General features: G+C 35.5%; 2 protein-coding genes across 3 annotated transcripts; both read right to left on the minus strand.

Annotated features, from left to right (window-relative positions):
• Positions 1 to 331: 331 nt before the first annotated feature.
• Positions 332 to 1,248, minus strand: LOC107845514 (NDR1/HIN1-like protein 26). The gene is made up of 2 exons (XM_047397673.1): positions 838 to 1,248; positions 332 to 403 (listed from the first exon to the last, which is right to left on the minus strand). Exons 1-2 carry the CDS (start codon positions 1,246 to 1,248, stop codon positions 332 to 334), a joined length of 483 nt encoding a protein of 160 aa, XP_047253629.1.
• On the minus strand, positions 832 to 9,838 carry LOC107845418 (two-component response regulator-like APRR3). Of its 2 annotated transcripts, none has more exons than XM_047398066.1 (9): positions 9,423 to 9,838; positions 7,727 to 7,888; positions 7,514 to 7,644; positions 7,277 to 7,420; positions 6,780 to 6,888; positions 6,299 to 6,698; positions 3,531 to 4,236; positions 1,789 to 3,093; positions 832 to 1,064 (listed from the first exon to the last, which is right to left on the minus strand). In XM_047398066.1, the coding sequence occupies exons 1-8, from the start codon at positions 9,568 to 9,570 to the stop codon at positions 2,989 to 2,991; spliced, it is 1,905 nt and encodes a 634-aa protein (XP_047254022.1). In that variant the 5' UTR covers positions 9,571 to 9,838; the 3' UTR covers positions 832 to 1,064; positions 1,789 to 2,988. The 2 variants fall into 2 exon arrangements, with proteins under 2 accessions (XP_047254022.1, XP_047254023.1); XM_047398067.1 differs by lacking the exon at positions 832 to 1,064 and adding an exon at positions 8,125 to 8,180 and having other exon boundaries at positions 2,705 to 3,093; positions 9,423 to 9,553.
• Positions 9,839 to 25,152: the final 15,314 nt, after the last annotated feature.

Genomic DNA, 25,152 nt, shown 5'->3' on the forward strand with positions numbered 1-25,152 from the left:
GCACTTCAAAAATTGTATGACAGTGACTAATTTTCAATACAAAAGCTAAAAAATACAACCAGCATTTCAATTTAATTTATTTGTCTTAATTTTTTTTTAAGTATGTTTAAAAAAAATGTCCTTCCTATTTGAAAACTCAAAGACTACAAGATTAAATTAAAGACATTTTAGTACAGGGGACACGTGGTATCCAGGGGTTCGTAAAAAATTGCGTTGTATATATAATGTAGAAAATTTATATTTATGTATATATATTAATTTTGAACCATTTGAAAACAAGATTATTGGATAGCCCAGTGGTTCTATAATAAAAAAAAGGACGCATGTACAGCTATAGTAGCTGTCCTGTACAACTTTTTAAAAATCTGTTTTGCACAGCTGCTATAATAGTTGTCCTGTACAGCTATAATAAAAAAAAAGGACGCATGTACAGCTATAGCAGTTGTCCTGTACAACTATAATAAAAAAAAGGACAAAAAAGGATGTATGCACAGCTGCTATACCTTGAAATTATATTTTGTTGACGTATTCTCACATTTATATTTTTATTTTTTCAAAACCCCTAAAATAAATTTCTGGATCCGCCACTGACTATGTTGCCCGGACTCTTAAAAATGTCAATGAGTATGTGTTGTGTTGGATTCTCCAAATTAAAAGTAGTGTTTTTTGTTTTTGGAAAATCCGACATGATCCGACATAAAAAATGAAGACTCCATGCAACTTAGTTTAAGACCACAATGATTTTCTTTACTTCCTTAAATTCTATGCCTATGCCTTGTCAAAAATAGACAAATAAATTGAAATGGAATGGAGGGAGTAACAATTTGTGAATTTTACCTGAACTAAAGGCGGTTGCATCATTGGAGGTGTAATTGGTTGACTCTTGTAGTAAACAAGAGCTGAAAGTTGGTCATAATCCAATCGAACTCTCCTGTTTGGATTTCTTGCCAACACTGTGAATTGCATGATGGTGGACAAATAAGGAGGGGTTGTTACATTTAATTCATAGATGGCAGCACCAGCCAGACTGAAATTTGGCTCATTGGGTCTATAAACTAGATATCCTATGAGCACAAGAAGGCCAGCCAAGATGAGTAAAGTTAGTAAAACAGTGCACAAAGTTTTGACTGGATTTCTATGTGTATAATACTTCTTTGCATGATTAGATGATTGTAATGGAGAAGGTTTTTGAGGATAGCCAACGCCAACACCTTCATTTGGAATCTTTTGTTGGTCATAATCACTCATTTTGGCTTAATTTTTATCTCCAAATTCCACTTAGAGGTAGGTAGCTTACTTCTTAAGTTGATCTTGACCTGTATATAAGTTACATTATAATTAAAGATCTCACGTAATGCAAGCACTAATAAAATAGAAGAAAAGAAAGGACAACCTGATGCACTAAAGCTCCCGAGAGGGTAAGGAAGGGCCGGACCACAAAGGTCTGGTCTATCATACGCAGTAAGGAAGGTCCGGACTGCAAGGGTCTATCGTACGCAGCTGAGTAAGGAAAGGCCGGACCACAAGGGTCTATTGTACGCAGCTGAGTAAGGAAAGGCCGGACCACAAGGATCTATCGTACGCAGCCTCACCTGAAAGGGACTGTTGTTTCCACGGCCTAAACCGGTTCATGACCTCCTGATCATATGGAGGAGACTAGTTTATTAGTTACTTCACGGCCTAAACTGGTTCATGACCTCCTGATCATATGAAAACTAGTTTATCAGTTACTTCAGGCCCCTCCAAAGAAAAGAAAGACGATTAAGAAAAAAATTATAAGGGACTCACCTCAACTTTACATAAGCAATGAAATGATGAGTGTAATTAAAACCAAATAGATTTAGCAAAGAAGAGTTAGTAGTGTTGAATTGTTAAGTGAGTGATGGTGGGGAAAGAACAAAGAAGAAAAAGTGGAATGAAAAGACAGAATCTATGGTAGAAAAAGAAAGGAAAAGAGGAGAATTAGGTTCTTTCTTTGCTAGCTATTAGTTGTTTTCAATTGAAATTCTTTTTTGTTTTTTTACTTTAGCTTAGGAAGGATTCTTGGCTAGTTGCCGACTAATGTGTAATTTTGTGTTGTGTAAACGGTGGAGTCTTATGATGTGATGACACCTAGAAATTGCAATTGCTATACTATTGTCACCATTTTTGGGACCTAGTTTCATGACACTTGGTTTTTTGGTAAGTATTGTTGTAATTGGACTTGCCGTGGAGCAATTTGAGAGTTTTGCTTTATTTCTTGGAAGTACACCAAATTGCATATCAAATGTACACTTTAGTGCAAAACGCATTTCGTATTTACATCGAGTTTCAGGGAAAATTGCATATAAAGAGTGATATAAATAATTTGTTCTCCGCTTTTATTGTTCATATCTATAACTTATAAATTACATAAATAACTTTACAGTGCATTTCACTTTTACAACGAGTTCAGGGAAGGACCACATTCAAAAGGTGTGTGATACAAACAACCTATTATTCGCTTTCATGACTCAAGCCCATAACTTATAAATCACGTAGAGAAAACTTTATCATTGCCGGAGCACTCTCCTCACTATGCACTTATTTATTTGAAATGGTAAGGATTGTAATAAAAATAGCACTAAGGAGTCCTCCGGTTAATATTCTTGTGCAACTATTTACATAATGCACAAATCAAATGAATTCTCAAATTCCGTGTCCCAAAACTACAAATACTAGCACATTTCACCATCAAACTTTTCAAACTCATTTCACCATCAAACTTTTCAAACTTCCTTTCAAATTCAAGACAAGTTTCACCTATACTTAGCTAAGTACATAAACAAAGAACCAAAGAAAAAATTGGAACATCTTGAATTGCAACTATCATCAATCCCCTAACAAGCTTACGACCATACACACAAACACATACACACACAATAATACTACAAACCTGTATCTATCTTTCATGACTATGCTACATTTGCCTAAAAACTAAATTTTATCATGGACTAACCGCATTTCATCCTAGTCCTTCGATGAAGGCTGGGTTCCGTCTTGCAGCTGACGAACAAACTGTCCTTTAACTCGCGGTCGCTGCTCTGCAAGTCTTTTCCTGCTTTCATATCGAACCTGTGCAAAAATGATATCAGTATACTGAAAGACAAAACGAAGATACTAAACTACATGTAGAGTATTTTTGTGGCATGCCTACAACTTGATCATGGCTAACAATTTATGCTAAACTACGAAGAATATATAGATTAGTTCCCGCTGCACTAGTTTAAAATTAATGCAATATATGTAAGTTGAATAATGGCACTAGTAACAACAAACAAGAAGTGTGGTATCACAAGTGGGGACCTTACCTCTATCTTTGTTGGGGTAGAGAGATTGTTTCCAATAGACCCTCGGCTCAAGTAAACGGTTTTTAGAACAGGTTTGATGAAAATATTGAAGACAGGAAAAGTACAGACAGAAAAAAAATAAAAATAACCAAGTAAAAGAAACAACAATAGTAATAGAACTGAAGAATAAGATAATGGCACTAGCACTAAAGTTATATATACCTTTTTCTCATAGCACCTGTCTTTTCGTTTTAACCGAAACTTCATGAGTGCTGCTTCCCTTTGGCTGGTGTTATGATTCTCTGATCTCGTCCTATCATGAATTAGGATGTCATTGTGATTCACACTCTCAGAAACAGGAGCTCTCTCTGGACTTGCAACTCGAAAGAAACTTTCTACAGCTTCATCAGAAATACTTCCGCAATGAGAGCTACTCAGCTTATTTTTCACGCCACTTGCCATATCACTAGATTCACAAGTTGCAGTATCATATCTTGTCTTTTCAACTGTTCCTAAATTTCTGTTATCTGCTTCTCCCGCGTTATCCTCAGAGTGAACTGTAGTATCATCAAATGGTTGCTTGTCATGCTCCAGATTTTGTACTCCGGAAGTTGAGTAAGTCAAAGAACTCGATGGAAGAGGAGACTGTGATCGAGAGCCCTGTACTTGTTGAGAACCTGATTGTGTATTGGACACTGAAGCAATTATGTGAATGTCCTTGTCAACTGGAATGAAACTCACTTGGGTGCCCGATGTTGCAACTCTACAATTTCCTGGTTGGTGCATAACCAGAGCTGTTTCGTTTTCCTGGCTCGCAGTCAATGATTCATCATGCTGCCAAGTAGAGGCACTAGACCCTTCCTTCAATGGAGCTGAATTGCTAGTCCATCCAGAGAAAAGAGGTGGCAGTGTCTTCTTATTTTCATATCTGACATAAAAGAAGTTTTAGTCAATTTTCCGATAGCATCTGGAAACTAATTTCATGTTGTTTACGTAGATAAATTCACCTATATAATCTCAATTTTTCACACTGCAACATACTACTGTACTAACGTTCGTATAAAGGTATAATACTCATGTCTTATCAGAGAAGACGTGCAGAAAAACAACATTCTATTGCACTTTTAACTAGAGGGTGGGAGCTCATCAAGGACAAAATGTCAGAAGCTTTGGTAATATTTCAAAAAAAATTATCAGCCTGAAAGAAAAAAATAATTAAACTCGCAAATAAGGGCATCCGGCGATCTTCTTTTTTAGAGACAAGATAATTTCATTAAAACTGTGTCTTCGTAGGTAGAGGCAGCATGACACAGTCTAAGTCACCTTCCATTACAGTCAAACAGCACACAACAACAACAACATACACATTGTAGTCCCACAAAGTGGGATCTACCCCCCACCAAAGAGGTAGAGAGGCTGTTTATGGTAGACCCTCAGCTCAAGAAAAAAATAGTACAAAGCATTCCAGAAAAAGAAGTAATCGAAGTATACAAGAAACAGAAGATACTAACAAGACAACAAATAGTAACAGCACAATACTACAACAAAATAATATGATAGTCGAAGTACAAGAAACAACAGATAGTAAGAGAATAGTACTACAACAAAATAATACGATAGCTGAAGTACAAGAAACAACACAGAAATCGAAGAACAAGAAACTACAAGAGCAATACTATGACTGGGAGTATGAACGGACAGCGGACAATGCACTCCTACCTACTAACATTCTACTCTAATATGTGTCTTCCACAACCTTCTATCCAAGGTCATGTCCTTGGTAAGCTGAAACTTCGCTCATTCTAACTGTAAAGGTGAATTTTCCAATCGTGAACTTTTGGGGATTTAACTTAAAAGTGCCAATAAAAAAGATGAGCAGCTAGGTTTAATGTGAATACGAACAGTTATACTTTGACTTGGTCTAGTATATATTAGATATAAGAATTTACTAGAGGTTATTACGATATAATACAAGAAGATAACAATACTCAGCCTCAAAATATTTCCTGGACAAAGATTTACACAGCCTTTGCAGCATATTTCTGGATGTTCCATGTGTTATTTTTGCACAATAATTTCTTCCTACATACCATCGATAAAATTACTAACCTATCACAATATACAAACATGACATTCATTCACTATGGTTGAGTAGATATTAAACTCCCTAAAAGAAATGCCTCCAAACCTTCAAATATTTGCTGCAAATGGTTGGTCATTAATTAGAGCTGGAAACGAAAGAACACATATAAAGGCCTTCCAATTTAAATATACTGCACATTCATCATAGATTTGATACTTTCTAGATGTTGATTTCCGAAATAGCCACGAATAAAGTCAGTGATGAGCAACAGAAAGTAACAACTCCTACCGTATAACCTCCTCATGGATGTCTTTTACAAATTTTCTTCCTACTGCATAATATGCATGAATGACCCCTGCCACCAGTGTTGCGTCTCAACAGTCATAGATAAATTGATGCTACCAAAAGCTATATAGCGTGACTAATTCCTGAAGGGAATAAAGAACAGAGGTGGACCAAGAATTTAAACTTGCCGGTTAGAATCTTTTAATTTTTTTTTGCAATTGAATTCATTGCACTACTGAATTTATGATTTCAAAAATTAATAGTTTTTGAAAGTTCAGTATTTTTCAAATATCTATTTACATTCTTATGTTGAAATACTGGGTTAAAACTGAACCCAGTAAAACAGGCTAAATCCCCTGATTAAGAATTGTCACAAATCTTAACTTGCCGCACCAGCAGTATCCAGTAGTTGAAATGAGGCTACTTACTCTATTTACACTTCTTTGTGTTTAAATAGTACACGTTTACTACCCAATTGAGACTATTATACAATCTTTGGGCACTAGCTGAGCAATTGAAAAATATTTCTGATGGAGAGCTGTTCCTTCATATTTGAGGAATCTGCTACGTAAAGAGGACAATTCAACACTAGAATGTCAAAGAGCATAAAGGCAAAACTCACTTAGAAAAGGCGGATGCTTTTGACTGACTTATCATGTTCTGCTCCCAGGACGCTTCATCGTTTAAGCAACTGTGATTAAAGGTTCCCAAAGATAGTTCCAGCCTGGAAGCGAGATTTGATTTCTCTTTACTGTCATGAGAATGGTCGTAACTATCAGCCAAGTGATTTTCAAAATTCCCCATCAAGTCAACAGCTTCAGTATACGGTGCAGAATAGAGCTCATTCAAATGGCGATGAACTTCATCAGCAGTATATGTATTTGCACTATAACATCCTTGCTGCACTTCATTGACAGTAACCCTTGGTTTGGCACAAAGAGTGCCTTCTTCTGAACCAATAGCAACTGAGCTGTCAGGTGCAGTGCCGGAAGAAGTTCTCATTCCAGAGCTGGTCATGTTTGCTACAGATGATAGTTTGTCAGTTAAAAGCTTAGACATATAGCACAAAAATTTGAGAAAAGACAAGGGATAGCTTGCCATACCTAGTGGTTTACTTTTTGGCACAAATGATCTTTGGATTTCAACGCAATCTGCAGGTCTTCCATCACTGCACATATTTGAAGCATCTCTATGTCTAATATTTGTAACGTCCTACATATTTGGCATACATACACTTATCAGTTATCAGGAAAGGCATGGGACAGGAGTGCTGTACGAAAGTTGACTAAAGATGCATCTCTATAAAAAACCTGATGTAACTAGCCTAATCTGGAAATATGCTCCTCTTTAGGTGGCTTCATAACGCATCATTATCATCTATTTTGGAAATAATATTCATTTTCAAACTTATATGATGTAAACCAACTATCCACAAAAAAGCTGTCGGCACTTAACTGATAACCTTTGACAAAAGAATAGCTTAAAGTTGGCATATAAAATTACATATAGAGAATCATGTTGTATCAAAATCTACGACGTACAGGATGATGGAGCTCATAGATCTTAGTCAAATGAGATCAACACAGAAGATATCACTTACTTGTACCTCGCAACCTTTGTCATTTCCTCTTTGACCAGAAGCGAGATTATCGCTAGAATAGTTACTTGCTGTGTCATTCTCAGAGGCTGCTACAATTTTCTCATTTTCAACAACTTTGGTCTCAGGACCGCTCCTCGAATGTTGCTGATCATGCAAGTAAAATAAAATAACTGGTGTCAATTCAATAGGTTATATTTGAGAACCATTTATAAATGTTTTCGTTTCTTTCAAGCATACAGTTTTTCTCCTCCAAACATGCTGCCACAGGTTCCTCAACTCATTTTTCCTTACAGGCTTAATGAGAAAGTCGGAAGCTCCTTTCACCATGCATTTCAAGACTGTACTAATGGAATCTTTGGAGGACATCACTGCATAATAAAAAGGCAAATTAAGCATTAAAATCCCTGTGAAATGGACACTAACATAAGAGCTGAGATCAAGAAAACATACTTATAACAGGTATGTTTTTGCACATGTCATGCTCCACAATCAAAGTAAGCAGTGCATATCCAGATATTGACGGCAGCTCAACCTCAGTCAATACAAGGTCTATGTTATGAGGCCTTTCCTTTAGTGTCTCCCATGCCTTCAAACCATCAGGAACAGCAGCAACTGTTTCGTCAAACAAATTATTATTTCTTTGGTTCCAAAAGACAGAATGTAAAATTTTTACAAGTGCTATGAACACAGTTACAAGAACTGCCAGTGTGTTGAAGCATAAAGTTAATACATGCCTCTCAGGCAACCAATTACAATATCACATAAAGATCCTGAAGAAACAAAAAGTATGGGGTGGCATCAGTCAATGCAGAATCGTAGACTAGGAGGAATACATGGAGTTATAATACCACTAGAAATCTCCAGGTGCAGGATGAGCGTGATATTATATCCTCCATGCTATTACCTGGAGAAAAGAGGACAAGTAAAGAAAGGATTGTATTCTCAGTAACTGAAAGCCCTGTGTTGAAAATGGTTCTTACAGACAACAAACTATAGATAACACTGGCACAAACTGTACCTTAACAAAATCCTAGGTATATCCATTCCCAAAACAAGGGGAAAAAGGTCAGAAAAATATATTTTGTTTACAAATAAAGAAACAATTCTATTTCCTTCTGCTTAATATCCAAAGACACTACATAACTGTCCAAATCTTTGCTGGTTCATCCAACAAAAACATTTGGGAGAAGATCAGATAATCCAACCCAAAACGTTAAGGTAGTAAGCGCGATCTGAATCTGATAATCCAACACAAAATGTTGTGCAGTAAAAATTTTGAAATACTTTTTTGTATGAGGGACACTATATAACACCTAAACACCATCCTTAACATGATTCGGAGCAAATATAAAAATCTTAATATCAAGTTATCATCCCAAAACCTTAATGTAATGAGTGCAGTCACCACATCATCTTATTTTGAAACCCTTTTTAAAGACATCTATTTACCAAAAAACAAAAAGATACAACAATGAGTTCATTAAAAACATAGACGAAGTTTATTTAACTATTTTCAGGAAGTTCCTGCAGAAGTATTTTCTCTAAAATCTGTTGTCTTTTACTATTTCAGGCTCTTCCTCTTCTTCTTCTTCTTCTTCTTCTTCTTAAAAAAAAAAAAGAACTCATCAACTTACAGATCAGTTGCTGCAACTATCAACAATATTTAACTTGCACAATGTTTTGTTCTTCAACTTTATTTATTTCAAATTTCATAAATATTGTCCAAAGCAGCTCCTTACGCAATATGCATCCATAGCTCCTAAGCATGAACTAACACACAAGGGTGTAGCCTAGTATTCAATGAAGTGGGTGAGAAACATGAGGTCTCCAGTTCAATCCTCGCGGACACAAAAATACTAGATGATTTTTTTCCATCGATCTTAGCCGTGGTGGATAGAGTTACCTAGAGGTGTTAGGTATCCGTGGAATTAGTTGAGGTACACCCAAGCTAGCTCAAACACCATGGTGATTAAAAAAAAAAAAAGGAAAAAACTCCTCAACGTCAGCTTCCAGTTTGACAATAAAAAATGAGAGTGAGAATATCCATCAAGAAAAGTGAAAATTTCATTTCTTGTTATAAAGTTTGAGAACGGATCAAGAATCAAGAAATAAAGCAATAATATTAAAACCCAAGATGATGGCCAACCTCTATAACTACATTTACGAAGCAGAGCAGCAATAATCTGACGAGTACAATCATCAGCTTCTACCAACAACACCCTAAGCACCATCTTTGGCAAACATAGATCATCTCCTCCTCCTCCTCCACTTGCCATCATCGCTGCTTCACCCATTTTACATAAACTTCAAAATGGGTCAACAAATAATTCACCCTTTTGGTTTTCTTGAAGAAAAATATCTCTGACAGCCCGCCTAAAAATCTAATGACAGATTGGTGGGGTGGGGTGGGCTTGGGGGTTGTAAATAACGAGGTTTGGTTTTTCTTGGCCTTGGAAATTTTGGTACTAAAAGATTATGTGAGGGATGTAAATAAATCTAAAAACGGGTCGTCATTGGTTTTGTGGATGAGTTGGCGTCATTTTGGTCCACAAATTTGATTTTGCACCGAATCTGCACTTCAAAATCGTGGTGTTTAAGACTTCTTCAAACGACCCTACTTAATGAGGATATTTAAGTGGCCATTGCCACGTTTATGTGGGGCACCATATTTCACTTGGCCACAAATGAGGGCCCAAAAGATTTCACCTTTATATATCAAAGATGTTTGGTGTGAGGTATAAGAGCTAAATAATCTCACATAAAATGAAGGATTATTTTATTCATGTTTGATTAGACGTATTAATTAGTATCGAAATTATTTATCATACCATTTACACCATAGTGATTGGATAAGTTATCCCATATAGATGGTGAGATAATTAATCCCAAGTAATTTCAGAATAATTAATTCAGAGATTAATTATTCCAGGATAACTTCATTTGGTGTGAGGTATAAGGCATAAGTAGTCCCGGATAAAATAAAAGATTATTTTAGCCCATGATTGATTGGAGGCATTAATTAATACCGGGATAATTTATTCCACCATTTACACCACAGTGATGGAATAAGTTATCCCATATGAATGGTGGAATAAGTTATCTCGATAATTTCGGAATAATTATTTTCCAACCAAACGAACCCTTAGAGTTAACGGTCAAAAATGTGCATGAAATATCAAGTTTTTAACCTGAACTATATTGTATTGGGTAAAAATAACATAGGCACATGAAACTAACTAAATCGGGATACCTGGAAGAGTGATGGATATAACTTAAGGTACAGTTGTACGAATGCAAATGACAAGTCACGTATCAATTTGTCGAAGTGGCTAAAGCACGCTGGATATAAGTTACACCAAGTAGAGCATCACACCAGATCAAAAGAATGATATATTTCAGAGGAAAGGTCAACGAGTCTTCACTAGTTGTTAACAGTTGTTATGTAACTGATTGATGAATAACGTCATACATCTCCTCTTTATTACTACTAATGTCATTTAATTAGTCATTATTGAGGGTTAATGCACGATAATCAGCTTCTAAAGAACTTCCCCCTATATAACCTTTGTAATCCTCAATATGTATAGCCACAAAGCACATGCAACATATGCTAATCATATAGTTTTATTATTTCTGTTTTGTTCGATCAATCTTTATCAATGATGTCGGCTAAACTATCCCTCCTTGGAAGGATAAAGTGGTCGTTATCAAATATAGTAACCTAACTAGGTTGGGATCGATCCCACAGGAAATAGGCCAAAAATTCTTCTCAAACTCGTTGAAATCACCAGACAGTGCAGAAAAGTAAAAAGGGGGATTTGCTGAAATAAAAAAAGGAAAAAATATTGGTTGCTCTTGGTTGTAGATAATCTAAGATGAACACTAGGCTTATGTTCCCCCTGGATTCTCAACTTCGTAGATTTATCATGCGCCGTCGAACTATTCTGATACCTTGAATGCAGGATCTGATAAGTTATGTACCATCAACCGTCTTTTGGACTAGTTGATGAATTTCACCACTTACCTTTTGAGTTTCAGGAAGTCGTCTTACTAACCCTTATCCTAGATCCGAGTTAATTATCACCTTTTGGGTTTCAAGTTAATTAGATGAGATGATGGAATTATAAGATGAAAGTGAATCTCAAATTACTCTCGTAATCTTCTTTTCCTAATCTCTACATCTCTTTTGAAGTAGTATTGAATATAGACGAGTTCATGACGTTTGCAACCGTTGAGAAGACAATTAAAGCAAAGGAAATCACAATACAAGCAAGAATCTTTATCTAGAATGACTTGGCACTTCCTCACAATAATGAAAGAATAAATTCAGAAGTCTTAAATTGAATAACAAAGCAAGAACAACAAGATGTTTGTGAACTTGGCTCCAAAGGGCCTCCTTCTAAATCACTCAATATGTGAATGTATGAATGTCTGAATAATAATGAATAAACAAAGTCTATAGGGTATTTATAGATTACAAGAAATCCTAGAAATTAAATCCTAATTAAAATAGGAAAACTTAATTACCCATACATAATAGGACTTAAAAACATCATAGAAGTGTAATTGGGATACATGGATATGACACCCCGATGATCCAACGAGCATAACTTTTGGTATACTTATATTTTTTTTATCTCAAGACCCACCATATAGATAATTGAATTATCTTTCCAATGATACCAATTTTGCATTGATCCGATATCGGGGTGAAAAATTATGTCCAAAATACTGAAGCACTGTCAAAGCTACCCAGATTATGACTCGTAATGTCTCCATACAAGTTGTTATGTGGGAGTCGTAACTGGGCAGTAAAGGCTGAAAAATGGGTTTTTGATTAGGACTCAAGCCACGACTCGTAGCCGGACCTTACTTGTCGTGACCTAAGTCGTTGGGATGACTTCCAAACGTTTTTCCAAACGATTCCTAAGGGGAATTTTTGGTCATTCCCACTCTTTTATTTCACTCATTATCACTTGAACCTTGCACTTCAGAGCTTTACATATTAGTCTCCTTAGATTGGTCACTACGAGTCGTAGTTTGATCTTACGACTTGTAGTTTTCCATAACTTCAATGCTGGACCTTGGAATAGCTCACTGGTATCCTTACGAGTGCTCCCAACGACTTGTATCCACTTCTTACGAGTTGTATTCAACCTTTACTTAGTGGCTCAGATTCACTTTTTCTTCTGGTATCCTAACGAGTCAGGCTACGAGTCATAAGGTGACTTGACAACTCGTAGCTTGACCAGTACTTTGCCTTTTTTAGAACTTTTCTTTCTTCTTTTTAGTCCAATGCCACTGTTACTTATTTTGCCTGCACAATCACACAGAACCACATCATCCAATAATATTGCCCAAGTCCAAGCATAAATTTCTTGTTTTAAGCATCGAATGTGCCATGTTTCCATGAAATATCAATCAACTACGATTCATCCTCACGAATCAGCAGGACCCCACTAGTTCAGACTACATCACTCTTTATATTGCAATTACTTCATTTCTACTCCTTATTTTCAGTATTTTCATTATTAATATAACCCCATGCTGGTGCTAGTTTTCTATGTTAGTTTGTGTGCGTACTGTTGTTGGACTCTGTATTCTGTGATTATCCTTAATCCTCCAAATAAACTTTCTTAGCTCCTTGTGCTTGCATATATTATTCGTTTCCCTTATGTTCCAAGCTATCATATTTATTGAGAGATTGGTTTGGGATAAGTACCTTCGCCCATTGCTTCACAAATACTCAAACCTAAATTTCCAGTCAAGTCACATGACCTTTTGCCAACTACATTTGTTCAGTTGTTGTCTTGAAATCAATGACCATTATTTTGAGTGTCTTCCCTCCAGTTTGGCTTTTAGTTTTCCTACTAGATTTACTTTGCACCTCTTTCGAAGGCTCTTCTGTGTTTTCTTTAGTCCCATCTTGTGGCTCTTTTGTCAAGTGATAGGTTCAACATCATTAGAATTTTTTTTTGTCCTTCAGAACATTTCATAACTTTTGATAATAACCGCCCAGTAGGCTTTCATTCCTTCTGCACTTGTAAGTGTTGTTGTGCATCATGTGGCATGAATTTAATCAGCTTGTAGTTATCCTAACAATCATGGCCAATTTTTAGACAAATAGTACAGTATTAGGCTTCTAGTCATAGGAGACCTCTTGGTTATACATCTTGCCTATTGAATCGTACAACTTAATTGTTCCGGCGAGGGGCTTGTGATATCCATCACTATCAATATTATAGCAAAAGATATTCGCTACACTATAGTCTATACGTTGTTCATCATGTATTGAGTGGCCCAACACATTCCCAAATTGACTTAGCATTCTCATACACCAACAGTTAAGAGGTAAGTTCGAGAACTTAACCGCAATGGTATAGTTTGGATCATTTCTTCATTAAAACTAAACTTTGGTGTCCATGTCTTTGTAATTATTGCGAGATTATTAATGGCATGGGGCCCAAAAACTAATATTTCATCTTTTTCATCGATGTTTGGAATCATATTAAAATACCATTTGTTATGTAGAAGTACCTTTGGTTTGGCTACTGTACCATGTACAGTAACCTACATTTTTTCAGTTGCTAATTTCAGCATCCACTTCGTCCTGCAATATTTCATCCACCTTCTCCCCCTCGATTACAACTGGGGGAATATATTATAAGTCCATATCCATAGCAAATATTTTGTTGCCTTCAAATAGGGTTTTATAATTTTCCCTTTGTCATCCTGAGTTCAGTCCCAATTTCTGTTGAGTATCTAGTCCCTCTATAGTTATGGATTTAATGAAGGTTGCATCTGTTCATCATAAGCTTCTTGTTGCCATCTCCTCAACTTGAATCTCACAAATAGAGAGTGGTTCACTACTACACCAATTTATGCCGACTCGGTCAGACTGACTATAGCAGCCATAATGTCCTCTTGGGTTTGCATCGCACTATTAAGGGTTGTTATCTTTGCTAGTATGTAGTTTCTCTCTTTGATCCCTTTTCTTAATTGTACTTGAATCACAATTGAGTTAGTCCTTTTTCTAGTTAGGACCTTTTCTTTGAGCTTTCCCCTTTGCTATTCGCGTAACTTTCATTGCTTACCTCGATAAAATCACAGTCAAATTTCTCTCGGGTATTCAGTCTTTTTAGCCATCTGTGGCCTACTTTTGATGTATGAACACTTTAGCTTTGTCATTCTAATTTGCTCTTCGAGAGCCTTTATGCTTTATCCATGGAAAAATTTTACTTACAAATTCAACTGGACCATTTTAGGGGAAATAGTTTGCGTCTACCATGGGGTTGAGGATAATTATGATATTGATTTAGTCTTTTTTCTAGATTTTGACTAGAAAAATTCTATATTTTTGCAAAGTGACCCATTAAGTCAATATCAATGCCAATCCTGTTGCCAACAGCATCACAATGACGAGGAATCACATATGGTTTATAAACTAAAATTACCAAAAAAGAAACATGGACTATGACCTAAAACCATTGAGAGAATGTATCAACCTTACATCTCGGCGGAGAGACCCCCAGAGAGAACCGACTGAGGATGCCAAAGCCATTACTCTAGGACACTAGAGAAGGATTAATATGATAAAAGAGGTGAATAGAGATATAAAGAAGTTTGTTGAGTAGGAGTGAAGCAGAGCCATTAAAATTTAACAACATAGAAATACCACACTTGTCTGACTATTGCTTCAATGTGGACCTGGCTTGGTGATCCGACCCAAACTTGAGGGACCTAAGGCTGATTTGCAAGTTCAATGAATCTCACAATAACTGCACTAGGCGAGATAAGTGGTGCAATTGCTAAAGAAAGGTCATCTTAGAGAGTTCTTAAGTAAATAGGCCAGGAATAATTATGGGAAGAAGTAGAAATATTGAAGCACCCATTCAACCATCTGCACCGATCATCTAATTAATATGATCATTTGAGGATAAGAGGTAAATGGTGTTACATTTACCACAACTAAAAAGACCGAGTAACGATAACTACAGGGAAAAATGTGAGAGGGAGAGTAATAACCTTTGATGATAAAGATCTGGAGGCACTACGCAACCTCACAATGATGGTGTAGTAATCAATTCATATCTATAATTTTTAAATTAAATATGTACTAGTAGATCCAGGTAGTAGGTGAAATCATTCCTATTGTGAGAGTTCTCTCCATATTCAATATGGCAAGTAAAATAATAAGAGGTGAGATTGTGGTCCTGATCAATACAGGAGAAATGATTAAAAGAATCAAATTATATGTAATATACGGACATATGTGGTACAAACGCTTAGGAAAACACTGTACACATGACCTAAAATTGGGGTCTTCAACACTACACCAGTTGTTGAAATTTTTGGCTTTGAATAGAATAAGACGGATTTACGAAGAGCAATTAACAATCAATGAGATGTTTATGATTTACTCAAGGAAATCAAATAAAAATTATAGGAAATGGAAACATCCCCTGAAGATACGACCAAATTGAGAAACTTCATACTGCATAATTCTAGAGGAATCTAATGTCACAAAGTCAACTATAGAAGAAAACAAGAAAGTATCCGAAATCACCCACCTACCAGAAAGGAAGGTATACCCGAGAATCGAATTAACTATGAAAGTTAGGACTAAATCTATTACTTTCCTTAAAACTAATATCTTTTGTTTGGGTGGTCGTAATTAGATATTGTAAACACCTAATTTTTGATTAAATCTAATATTTTTATATCATTTTAGTATTTAATTTTTTTTTTATTTTTAGGTCTAAATTAGATATTTTAAGTTCATCCTATTTTACAAGGTTTGGTTTAATAGTTTTGAAAACAAAAAAAAATAGAATCATATTTTAAATAAATTTTTATTTTTTATTATTTATTTATTTATTTTTAAAAAAAATCTAAATTATATTTGTCTTCTTCTTTTAATTTTTCATAAAGAATCTAATGATATTAATATTTCTTAATCATATTTCTAAGACTAGTTATTTAACTTATTTTGTATTTTGTTAGTTTTAAATAGATTTTATTATTTTTATTTTATTTAAAATATTAATAAAAAAAAAGAAAAAAACTTATCCTAATCTACCCTAACCTCTTCCCACCTTCCCATTTCCACTCAACCCCTCTCCCATTTCCTCCACACATACACACGACACACACCCACATACACTATACATATAACACACACAACACAGAGAGACGAAGGAAACACAACACAAAAAAAAAGAGCACCAAAAAAGAAAAATCAAAGAGGAAATAGAGAGAGAGTTAGAAAGAAAAGAGAGTATTCTTATCGGTTCGTGAGTTGGAATTCGAGTTTCAGATCCTGTTTTAGTCTCCGGTAATGACATCCTACTCCTGCTTTCAATTAATTTGTTACACAGGTGTGTCTATTGTCAAAGCTTGACTTTGTTGTATCAAGAATGATTCATTGTTAATTAATTCAATTTCGAAAATATATTATGTTGGTTCTATTCGATGTTCAGTCCTCGAACTTCCTATTTCATTGTGATAATATCTCCATCTATATTTATTGTTTCCGTTCATCTTTGTGTGATTATGTTAATCGGTATGTATTTTTACATTTAAAATTCATGTTGATAGATACTTTTCATATTTAACTTGCTGCACTCAAAATGGTGAGAAAAACACACAAAGAAAAGAATTGGTGAGTTTGAGTCCGGGCCTTTGTTCGAGTTTCTAGTGGCGACATTCTTGTTTCTGTGGTCAATTTAGTTCGTCCTATTATTTTTAAAAATTTCATGATGAATCAAAAGAAAATATAAAGTTTAAATGATCTCATGCATCGTTTAGTATCTAAAGTCTCTTATATTGTTATTCGTTATTTACTTGTGACTATCTTTTATATAGTGTAATTGATGTGGTATTTGTAGTTAATTAAGTGTGTTCGTGTTTGGTGATAAGGTGTGCTAATGTAAAAAGTAGATATATATAGGAGATAAAGAAATATGGTACTACTATTTATTATTCATATGCCGACTAATAAATGATAAAAATAGTCGTACAATATACAAGTATCTTAGAGATAAGCACGTGAAATTTTTCTGATATCTGCAAATTGCATGCAAATCAAATCACATTTCAATTTTGTTTGGTTTCTGAGATCTTATGATAGAAGCAATTTTCATTCATTTAATTATTGGCTTGTTTGTTATTGTGAATACATATCATAATTGTCCACTTTGTTTATTGTGAAAATAATGATAATTCGATTGAATATGGCTTCAACTGATTTAGAATAAAATAGTTATTTAATTCCTCCATCCTTTTATTAATTAATAGATTTTATTGGACCTGATTCGATATATAAGTTTAGTTGTTAATTAATGATTAAGATGAATTGTGGTTTTATCCACGACCCATTGTTATTTATTTATTTTTTAAAAAGGGGAGAGAGGAGAAAAACATATTGTAAGAGAGTGAATTCATAAAAGAATGAGTCACGTTCTTATCCTCTAAATAATTAAGAATTTAATATACAAGTGAAAATTAACAATGAAGTTGGAAAGCCCTGCTACCAACCATTCGTTATAATTAAATTAATTTACCATTTGAAGTCGATTGAATTGGGTTGGGTAGATTTTAAACCTATTAGGTGCTTATTTAGATTAGGAAAATGAGGACGACTCATAAATGCCTCAAAGGCGCGAGAAATATATCAAAACTCATGGTAAGGCCGAAAAGTACTACTATCGGTAAGCCATGCATCAAGGCAATTTTTAATAAATTCTCAATAAATAAAAGCAGGACAGAAATCATTTTTAGGCTAACAAATATTATATATCTAAGAGATTAATTTAAGCCAGACATAAGTCATTAAAGCGACTGTGCTAAAACTACGGGACTCGAGGGGTGCCTAACACCTTTCCCTTGGTCAACAGAATTCTTTATCTGGATTTCTAATTTGCAGACAAAAAATTAAGAGTCATTTTCTTTTGAATAAGGATTCAATAAGGTGACTTGGAACACCCAAACTCAATTCCAAGTGGCGGCTCTGTAAAATAAATAATCTCTATTCAAAACGTCACTTTATTTGGAAAAACTCATTTTTCTCTAAAACCAACTCCTTAGCAGGGTTGGGACGGTAAAAATAGGGGTGTGACAGATGGTGACTCCACTGGGGATATAACTAGAATTTGAGCTTTTATATTGACTTATTTGACTTTATATGTTTTGAAATATTATATTTGCTAGCCTAAATGTGTTATTTGTCTAACTGTTTACCACTTTGATATTATTTGAATTGCAATATAAATTGTCTTCTCTCGCGCACCCATCTGAGTCTTCTGAGATTCTTTATATTTGGAGACACGGTATAGACTCCCGAGCTTAAGATACCAGAGATACGACAACGGGAAGGGACCAACAGTGAGGCCAGAAAGCTTTGCTACTGGTAAAGCTGTCCCTGCCCGACTCGAGTTGTCCGCTCCTTTTATAGCCAGTCTAGATACCTAACTCCACTAGATTAAACCTAGTAGAACTAAAACTTAGACATGTTTATCCCTGTTAGACTCCACTTTATTTGCATAGCGTGCATTTTTTACTTAGTGGAGGCTCGATAAAGTTTTGAATGTCTAAAAGTACCATATTTTCTATGTCACTAGTTGCATTAACTATTAGGAAGTTTAGAATGTTGTTCGGCTTTGGAATCCATTAGCGTAAGAGAGGCTGAAAATTGCTCTCTAAAACCTATCCTTTTTCGAAACTCAAATGAGGTGCGAGATTTACTTTCACAATAAAAAATAAAAATAATTTTCTAAATTATCGAGTCTGCCGCAATCTGGACGAACTAAGCACACCTGATTCTCATCTTAATGAGATACGTAGGCAGCTTTTCTTAGGTTCGGTGATCCTCATTCAATTTGAAAAAAAATTATTGATATATATTCTTTTTAAAATAAGGAAGTTAGTCCTTTTCAAAAAGAAATTCTTAGAAAAAGTAAAAAAAATATGAAAGTGTTTATTGAGTTTTCTTAAACAAAAAATAAAAAAATAAGAATGTTTTTCTTCCTTATTCAAAATTCAAAAAAAAAAAAAGTTTTTGCTTCATATTTTAAGCTTCCTGAACTACGTCTGACCTGATTCTTGTTTAACAAGATACATAGGCAACTCTTCTTTTGGGTTCGGTCTCATCTAAAAATAAATCTTGACTTAGTAATTGGTACCAACATAATTAAAAATATGAATTAAAAAAAAGTTTTAAACTATAACACATGATAGAGTGGACCAACGTGGTTCTAAACTATAGATTCTTATGGTATCTCTAATTATACTAAAGTTGCACTTGTAAAGTTTTCTTTCTCTAAGTCAAGTTTAAAATAAATCTTACCTCATTTGTTTCATTTGTATTATAGGGTGAGCTTTAGATTGAAAATTCAAAGGCATCGCTCTGTTGATCTAGAACTTGGCTTGAATGTTTGTTGAGGCGAAATTTTGAGATACACTTGATTTGGAAAAGGATTGTAGGCCTTCTTTGATCCGATTGTGCATTCCGAAATCCACCGAATGACATTAATTTCTAGCACTTCTCCCTTTAAGCCTTAAACCTTTTCCTTGGATAACTACATCTGAGCCTATACCTTTCGAGTGATTATATGCATTATCCCTCTTTTGGCCTACCTCATTGAGCCCACTAACTACGTACAAGTTGCAAATGAAGATTCAAGATCAAGACGCCAAAGACAAAGACCGTATATCCCCAGGATAATAAAAACAAAAAAAATACTTCAAAGAAGAAGGAGCAAGAACCCAATTAAAAAAAAACTGCAACAAAGATGGAGAATCTTCATTAAAAAAAATAAAATAAAAAAATACTTTTTTTCAAAAAGAAAAGGGGAAAAGCTCTAGCACAAGATTCAAACAAAGTTGAAGCAAATACACGCAGGGGACAACAAAGCACAACAAAGAAGATCGAGTGTCAAACCGCAAAAAATGGCAAAAGTACGGAAATAATGCAGTTCTCATTGAGGAATTAGTCACTTGACTCCCAAATGTCATCCTACCTATCCCTAAGCCTACAATATCAACCAATGACAAGTCCTACATGATTTTATTTTGAGTGTTCTCACATTAGTGGATACTTACATGATTGTCAAGCTTATGGTATCTCATTGCATGTGTTGAATATCTTTTTGAGTGTGAGTGATTCTTGAACGTCCTAAAATTTGAATTTTTTTAATATGAGTAAATTAAGATTTTAGTTATGGCAAGGGCACTTGAAACATGAGGATAAGAGGAATTTTAAATCTTGATTCAGGCAAGATAAATAGAACATGTCGAAACTTAAGTATATTTGAGGTACCATTTGAAACAATAGAAATCACTTCTAATGTTGATCTTAATTTTTGCTCGAAAGTAATTAGAGATAATTCGACCATGATGCTAATTGTTGGTATCAATTGAAGTCAAGAAATAAATTGATTTCATTCTTTTCATTCTCCGAATCTTTACAAAGCACATACTTTAAAAAAAAATTCTTTTGTGAACTACGTTAGACCTAATTCTTGCTACGTAAGATACGTAGGCAATCCTATGATGGGGTTCGATCTCGCTGAATAAAAGTTTTTACATCCCTAAAAGGTATAACACTGGGGCTTTTTTTTTTTTGAAAAAAAAATTCAAAGTTTCTCGCATTCAAAACTGGGGCATATTTTATTTTTATTATACACACACACACACACACACACACACACACATATATATATATATATATATATATATATATATATATATATCTCACTTACCTCAACAGGTAAACCATCTCTTGAGTACTCTTTAGGGAACAAAACTCCCTAATTTTCTTATTTGTCTTCATAGGACGCCATCCCCTAATTGACATCTTATCTCATCTTCATAGGGTGCCATCCCCTAGTTGAAATCTTATCTCGTCTTCATAGGGCTCCATATCCTAGTTGAAATCTTATTCGTCTTCATAGGGCGCCATCCCCTAGTTGACATCTTACTCGTCTTTATAGGGCGCCATTTCCTAGTTGACATCTTATTCGTCTTCATAGGACGCCATCCCCTAGTTGACATCTTATCTCGTCTTCATAGGACGCCATCCCCTAGTTGACATCTTATTTCATCTTCATAGGGCGCCATCCCTAATTGACATCTTATCTCGTCTTCATAGGGCGCCATCCCCTAGTTGACATCTTATTCGTCTTCATAGGGCGTCTTCCCCTAGTTGACATCTTATTTCATCTTCATAGGGCGCCATCCCCAAGTTGACATCTTACTCATCTTCATAGGGCACCATTCCCTAGTTGACATCTTATCTCGTCTTCATAGGGTGCCATCCCTTAGTTGATATTTTTTTTTGTCTTCATAGGGCGCCATCCTCTAGTTGATATCTTATCTCATCCTCATAGGGCGCCATCTCCTAGTTGATAGCTTATTTGTTTTCATAGGGCTCCATCCCCTAGTTGACATATGTTTTCATCTTCATAGGGCGCCATCCCCTAGTTGACATCTTATCTTGTCTTCATAGGGCGCCATCCCCTAGTAGACATCTTATTTCGTCTTTATAGGGCGTCATCCCTTAGTTGACATCTTATCTCATTTTCATAGGACGCCATCCCCTAGTTGATATCTTACTCGTCTTCATAGGGCGCCATCCCCTGGTAGACATCTTATCTCATCTTCATAGGGCACCATCCCCTAGTTGACATCTTAGTCGTGTTCATAGGGCGCCATCCCCTAGTTGGCATCTTATTTCATCTTCATAGGGCATTATCCCTTAGTTGATATTTACTTCGTCTTTATAAGGCGCCATCCCCTAGTTGACATCTTATCTCGTCTTCATAGGGCACCATCCCCTAGTTGACATCTTTTCTCGTCTTCATAGGGCACCATCCCCTAGTTGACATCTTATTCGTCTTTAAAGGTCGCCATCCCCTAGTTGACATCTTATTCATCTTCATAAGGCGCCATCTCCTAGTTGACATTTTATTTTGTCTTTATAGGGTGCCATTCCCTAGTTGACATCTTACTCGTCTTCATAAGGTGCCATCCCCTAGTTGACATCTTATCTTATCTTCATAGGGCGCCATCCCCTAGTTGACATTTTTTTTCATCTTTATAGGGTGCCATCCCTTAATTGACATTTTTTTTTGTCTTCATAGGGCACCATCCCCTAGTTGACATCTTATCTCGACTTCATAGGGCGCCATCCCCTAGTTGACATCTTATTAGTCTTCATAGAGCGGCATCCCCTAGTTGACATCTTTTTTCGTCTTCATAGGGCGCCATCCCCTACTTGACATCTTATCTCGTTTTTATAGGGCTCCATCCCCTAGTTGACATCTTATTTCATCTTCATAGGGCGCCAACCCCTAGTTGACATCTTATCTCGTCTTCATAGGGCGCCATCCCCTAGTTGATATCTTATTGGTCTTCATAGGGCACCATCCCCCAGTTGACATCTTTTCTCGTCTTCATATGGTGCTATCCCCTTGTTGACATCTTATCTCGTCTTCATAGGGCGCTATCCCCTAGTTGACATCTTATTCTTCTTCATAGGGTGCCATCCCCTAGTTGACATCTTATTTCGTCTTCATAGGGCGCCATCCCCTAGTTGGTATCTTACTTGTCTTGATAGGGCACCATCCCCTAGTTAACATCTTATCTCGACTTCATAGAGCACCATCCCCTAGTTGACATCTTTTTTGGTCTTCATAGGGCGCCATCCCCTAGTTGACACTTTATTCATCTTCATAGGGCGCCATCTCCTAGTCGATATCTTATTCTTCTTCATCGGGGCCATCCCCTAGTTGACATCTTATTTCGTCTTCATAGGGCGCCATCCCCTAGTCGTTATCTTATTTCATCTTCATAGGGCGTCATCCCCTACTTGACATTTTATTTTATCTTCATAGGGCGCCATATCCTAGTTGACATTTTATTCGTCTTCATAGGGAGCCATCCACTAGTTGACATCTTATCTCGTCTTCATAGGGCGCTATCCCCTAGTTGACATCTTATTAATCTTCATAGGACGCCGTTCCCTAGTTGACATCTCATTTTGTCTTCATAGGGCGCCATCTCCTAGTTGACATTTTATTTTGTCTTCATAGGGCGCCATCCCCTAGTTGACATTTTATTTCGTCTTCATAGGGCGTTATCCCGTAGTTTACATCTTATTCATCTTCATAGGGCATCATCCCCTGGTCAACATCTTAATTAGTCTTCATAGGGCGCCATCCCCTAGTTGACATCTTATTCGTCTTCATAGGGCGCTATCCTCTAGTGGACATTTTATTCGTCTTCATAGGGCACCATCCCCTAGTGGACATCTTACTTTGTCTTAATAGGGCGCCATCTCCTAGTTGACATTTCAGGAAATAAACTTTTCTATTTTTTCTCTTTATGTATTCATAGGGTATGACAATCCCTAGTCGCATTTTAAGAAGCAAAAATCCTAATTCTTTTTCCTGCATTCACAAGGCATAACATCATTTAGTTGCCTTATTGAGAACAAGGTTCTTATTTTATTGTGCACCTAGCCTAGATTTCTATCATTTCCATTTATTTATTTATTTATTTATTTTTAAACTAGTTTATAGTTTTTCCTAATAACTCACAAAATTTTCCTAGTGCAAACTGGGGCAGAAAATTTTGTTTGTTTTGTTTTGTTTGATGGCTTGCAGGTTTTCTGCAAAACATAGGTTTAATGCCGAGGATGGCATTCCATCTCTGATTTGAGTAAAGCAGAATGATTAGCTTGAAAATACAGATTCAGCTTTGCATCTGTAGCGGCCCAACATCTCAAGAGTCAGCTTCATATCTTCTGATCAAGAGAGCAAACATTCAATAATATTCTATGAACGATCATTGGGAGGAGCGTCAACGACTCAATCTAAGTTTCAAGTTCAAGTCTCAAATCCTAACTTCAATATCAAAATTTGAGATCAAGGTATCCATCAGAAGAAGGTGAGGCGATAACTGGAGATCCAGGAGAAAGATCTGAAGCAAGAGAATCAAAACAATTAGAATAGATAGGATCTTGTATCTTTCATTTTTAGTTTCACTTTTTCTTTTTCTGATGTAATAAAAGGAGCCACGGATCGAAAACTCAACGGGACCTCAGCTTAACTTTCCAAATCATCCATTCATTCCAACACCTATTTGAACTACACGTGACCTGATTCTCTTATAACCCGAGATATGTAGGATGCCCAAAGTCAGGGTTCGATCACACATCTTTCCAACTTATTTATGTATTATTTTTGAATAAATGGTTGGGCAAAAAATTAGTCATGTTTACTTCTTTGCTTGAAAATTCTTCATATTTCCAAGCAAAGAGGGGCATTCTGTAAACACCTAATTTTTGACTAAACCTAATGTTTTTATATCATTTTAGTATTCAATTTTTTTAGGTCTAAATTAGATATTTTATGTTCATCCTATTTTATAAAGTTTGGTTTAATAGTTTTGAAAACAAAAAAAATAGAATCACATTTTAAATAAGCTTTTATTTTTTATTATTTATTTATTTATTTAAAAAAATCTAAATTATATTTGTCTTCTTCTTTTAATTTTTAATAAAGAATCTAGTTATATCAATATTTCTTAATAATATTTCTAAGATTAGTTATTTAACTTATTTAAAGCAAAAAGATTTTGTTCCTTTCGTGAAATTGCAACACCCTAAGAGTTTTTAATTTTATATCTTAGAATTAGCACATAAAATTAGTTAGAAACCAATAATTTTCTCTTAGAACGATCAACTATATGAGTCATACATTGATACCACGAGTAGTGGGATGATTCGTGCTAGGAAGTACGTAAACTAATCAGGTCCCAGTCCTTATACTGGTGACCATGAACTGTGGTGAGATAGGATGAGTCATGATACGACTCAT

This window comes from Capsicum annuum, chromosome 10 (assembly GCF_002878395.1).
Source record: "Capsicum annuum cultivar UCD-10X-F1 chromosome 10, UCD10Xv1.1, whole genome shotgun sequence".
In the NCBI taxonomy this organism is placed as follows: domain Eukaryota; kingdom Viridiplantae; phylum Streptophyta; class Magnoliopsida; order Solanales; family Solanaceae; genus Capsicum; species Capsicum annuum.

Excerpts from the sequence above, each read along its gene's own strand:
- LOC107845514 (XM_047397673.1), bottom strand. The coding sequence starts at position 1,248 with ATGAGTGATTATGACCAACAAAAGATTCCAAATGAAGGTGTTGGCGTT. Across the intron at positions 404-837 it reads TGCAACCGCCTTTAGTTCAG|CTGTACAGGACAACTATTAT; the intron begins GTAAAATTCACA and ends TTTTTATTATAG.
- LOC107845418 (XM_047398066.1), bottom strand. The coding sequence starts at position 9,570 with ATGGGTGAAGCAGCGATGATGGCAAGTGGAGGAGGAGGAGGAGATGAT. Across the intron at positions 7,421-7,513 it reads ATGTTTGGAGGAGAAAAACT|CAACATTCGAGGAGCGGTCC; the intron begins GTATGCTTGAAA and ends TTGCATGATCAG. Across the intron at positions 4,237-6,298 it reads AAAGCATCCGCCTTTTCTAA|ATATGAAAATAAGAAGACAC; the intron begins GTGAGTTTTGCC and ends CTTTTATGTCAG.